The sequence below is a fragment of the Miscanthus floridulus genome, chromosome 8 (genome assembly GCF_019320115.1).
Source record: "Miscanthus floridulus cultivar M001 chromosome 8, ASM1932011v1, whole genome shotgun sequence".
In the NCBI taxonomy this organism is placed as follows: Eukaryota; Viridiplantae; Streptophyta; class Magnoliopsida; order Poales; family Poaceae; genus Miscanthus; species Miscanthus floridulus.
In genome coordinates, this window is record NC_089587.1 from 77,120,966 (window position 1) to 77,124,484 (window position 3,519).

The 3,519-nt window shown below is 55.6% G+C and overlaps 1 protein-coding gene across 1 annotated transcript; it reads right to left on the bottom strand.

Moving 5' to 3' along the window:
- Positions 1–580: 580 nt before the first annotated feature.
- LOC136472665 (tricin synthase 1-like) lies at positions 581–1,842 on the bottom strand. Its single transcript, XM_066470372.1, has 2 exons — positions 1,629–1,842; positions 581–1,538 (listed from the first exon to the last, which is right to left on the bottom strand). The coding sequence occupies exons 1-2, from the start codon at positions 1,716–1,718 to the stop codon at positions 888–890; spliced, it is 741 nt and encodes a 246-aa protein (XP_066326469.1). The 5' UTR covers positions 1,719–1,842; the 3' UTR covers positions 581–887.
- Between the last annotated feature and the right edge of the window lie 1,677 nt (positions 1,843–3,519).

Here is a 3,519-nt window from a genome sequence, read left to right on the forward strand (position 1 = left end):
ACCTAAGTGGCACGATGTGTTTAATGTTATGTTATCCTGTGTGTGAGTATGCATGTCTCGATCCGATCGACGACGACGAAAGACGCACTCATTCTTTTCCCCCGGTGGACGAAGCACGTCCAACACGCCTGCCTGTCGTCGCTCCATCGCAGCTTCGCGTCAACGCGAGTCCCACCTCCTCCCTCCTCTCCACGTCTGCCTGACGCACCCCCGCGTGCCGGGCTGCCGGCGGGCGCGGCCGCGGCGAAGCACGGCCGAGATGACACGCGCGCACGCATGGCCTGCCGCCCGGAGCCATGCATACCATGCTCACCGCGCCCGTCCATGCCTTTGCCTGACTGCTTCTGTTCCCGAGGCTTATCTCCCCGCAAGCCGTGGCGCCCATCCCTGGTTGGGATTCCCAGCACGCACGCACGCTCGCCGTCGTGGCCGCCCCGCAACCGGCTGCCTGCCTGCCAATCATGGCCTCGCCGCCGCACTCACGTACGTAGTAGCGTGTGCGTGTAGTACGTACTACCGGATTTGCTGCGTTGCGGTTGCGTCCCGTCCCGTCCCTCCTAACAGCTTGCCAATTGGGACATCGGAGCACACTCACTGTCAATTAATTCACACAAGTACAAACACAGTACAGTTACAGGATCTGTCGAACTCGACCGCGCTCGCTCTCTCAGCAGCTCGGTCGCAAAAGGGGAAAGAAAACGAAAGAGAGAAAAAAAAGCCAAATCTTATTTGAAAGCGCCGGGACGACGACGCTGGAATGATCGAACACAGCAGGTAAGGTATGCAGCAGCAGCAACCAAAAAAAAAAAAAGAGAGATGGGATCGGAGGTGCCGGAGAACTGCTGGCAGCTGGATCGACCAACCGATCGACGTCGGTCGGTCACAACTCAGACGAGGCGGCGGCAGATGGTGATGCCGTCGGCGATGGCGAGCTGGCAGACCTCGACGCGCTCATCCTTAGACAGCCTGACATTCAGGTCCCGAATCGCCGCCGAGAACCTCCGATCCAGGTCATTCATCGGCGTCTCCGGCGGCAGCGCCACCGTCCCCGCCCACAGCGTGTTATCATACACGATGCTCCCGCCCACCCGCACCAGGCGGAGCAGCTGCTCGTGGTACTTGACGTAGTTCGGCTTGTCGGCGTCGACGAACGCGAAGTCGAACGCCCCGACGTTGGCCTCGTCGGCGAGCAGCGCGTCCAGGCCCTCCAGCGCCGGGCCCTCCCGGAAGTCCACCTTGTGGGCGACGCCGGCCTTCTCGATGAAGGGGCGCCCGATGTCGTAGTACTCCCGGCTCACGTCGAACGCGATCACCTTCCCGTCGTCGGGGAGCGCCAGCGCCGTGGCGAGCAGGGAGTAGCCCGTGAACACGCCGACCTCGAGCGTGTTGCGTGCGCCGGTGAGCTTGAGCAGCATACGGAGCAGCTGGGCCTCGTCGGGGGAGGACTGCATGAACCCCCACTCGTGCTTGTCGGTGACGAGGCGGAGCTCCCGCATGCAGTCGGGCTCGTGCGGCAGCACCGACGTGTCCAGGACGTACTGCGCGAGAACGCGAGAGAGATCGTTGTTGCTAGTAGATGACTAATAATGACATGCAGCGCGTAGCGTGTGGAGAGATTGTACACGTACCTTGTAGAGGGCCTCGCTCTTGAGGAGCGTCTTGTTGCTGCTGTCGAGGCCGGTGTGGACCTGCGCGATGGTGTCGCCGCTGGGCGCCATGGACGATGGATGGATGGGACGACGGGTTCTCGTCGCCTGCCGGCTGGTGCAGGTGGTGCTACTGAAGCTCTGGTTTAGCTAGCTATATAGGTCACCCGTCCCACTGCTTGTAGCTGCGTTCGACCTGGCAATGGCCACGATCATATTTATGAACTGGGCGGAGCGGAGTTGGTGACAGCACGACTGTTTCCTGATTGCTCCGGCCACCATCCTTAGGTCTGGGCGTAAAGTTTGAGGTGTTATGTCGGGTATTACGTGGGGTGTTGTATGTGGTGTTCAGATACTAATAAAAAAACAAATTACAGAATCCATCGGTAACCCGTGAGATGAATCTATTAAACCTAATTAATCCATCATTAGCACATGGGTTAATATAGCACCACATGGTCAAATCATGAACTAATTAGGTTTAAAAGATTCCTCTCGTAAATTAGTCACACACTGTACAATTAATTATTTTAGTTTATATTTAATACTCCATACACGTGTCCAATCATTTAACAGGATATGGAGCAAATTTCAGAGGAGCATCTATACCAGGCCTTACTCTTTTTCTACTTAAAGTAAAGCAAAGCAAAGTGCCGTAGACTTCACACTGGAGCAGGCCGGAGTCCTCACCAACCCCCGGACGGCTGTTTATCCACTGACGGAAAAGCGGGAAATTCGCTGAATTCTAGGGTGCGTTTGCGAGGGTGGCTCAGGCCGGCCCTTGCGCTCGTGGGCTGCAGGCTCCCGTGTTTGCGGCCTTGGCCTGCGAGCGAGCCCGGCTCCCAGGAGTCAAATACGACGCCGCCGCCGGGCCCTGGAGAAACGCCGGTAGGCTTCGTTTCTATGCGGCCAGGCTCGCGCGAGCGCAGCATGCATGCGGACGGGACATGTCAGTGAGACAGCGGATGCTCGCATGCAGTGAACCAAACAAGATCTCCGAACAGCCAGGCTCTGTGAGTGCGATAACCAAACACCAGTCATGTGTATGCACTCGGCCTGGCAACCTGCAGCCTGGCTGCTCAGGTATAGCCTGGCTGCCCAGGTACACACTCGCAAACGCACCCCTATTGACCCGGCGAGACCACCCACCAACACCAAACACGATGAAATTAATTATCTTTTCGATTTTTTTTTCGCGCCTTGCGTTGGATTCGATGGAGGGAGACGTTTAAGTATGCGATGCCTGACTGAACCTGCCGTGATGATGATGCCTGCTCGTCCGCCGTTGACGGAACGGAACGGAGCGGAGCGGCGCACCATCCCCATCGATTCCTACCTCCGCCACCTGCCACGCACCCACGCCATCGTCGTGACTCGTGACTCTGTGACAGCAGCGGGCATCGATGATCCGGCGCGATTTCATTTGCTGTCTGTCACCCGGTAATCGATGGCCGACGACACGTCCGGAGCGTTTGTTTTTGTTTAATAATAGCAGTATAAAGTATATACTACGTGCATGACGACCGTCGGTGGGTGTGCAAAGTCCGTAGACAGATCTGTCACAGGGCTGGATGGATCAAAGTAATGAAAGTAAGCATATGTGCCGCGTGCGTGGACTGTCATGAATAAACATACTTTACTGTTGAGGCAGAGAGATTGATTACAAAGGGCATGTTTAGATAGATAGAGCCAATATACAGTTACCTGTAAATAATTAAGACAGATCTGCTAGCTTTCTAGCCAATTGTTAGCTAATTAAATACTTAATTGTTAGCTCTAAACCAGCTAACAGTTAGCTAGCTAATTAATACGTGCTACTAGCTAATCTTGCCTGTTAGATCAAACTAGCTAATCATTGGCCAGTTAATTATAG

What these genes read in the sequence shown, in the direction of transcription:
- LOC136472665 (XM_066470372.1), bottom strand. Translation starts at nt 1,718, where the DNA reads ATGGCGCCCAGCGGCGACACCATCGCGCAGGTCCACACCGGCCTCGAC. An exon ending in AGAGCGAGGCCCTCTACAAG is followed by an intron (nt 1,539 to 1,628) that starts GTACGTGTACAA and finishes GTTCTCGCGCAG; the next exon opens with TACGTCCTGGACACGTCGGT.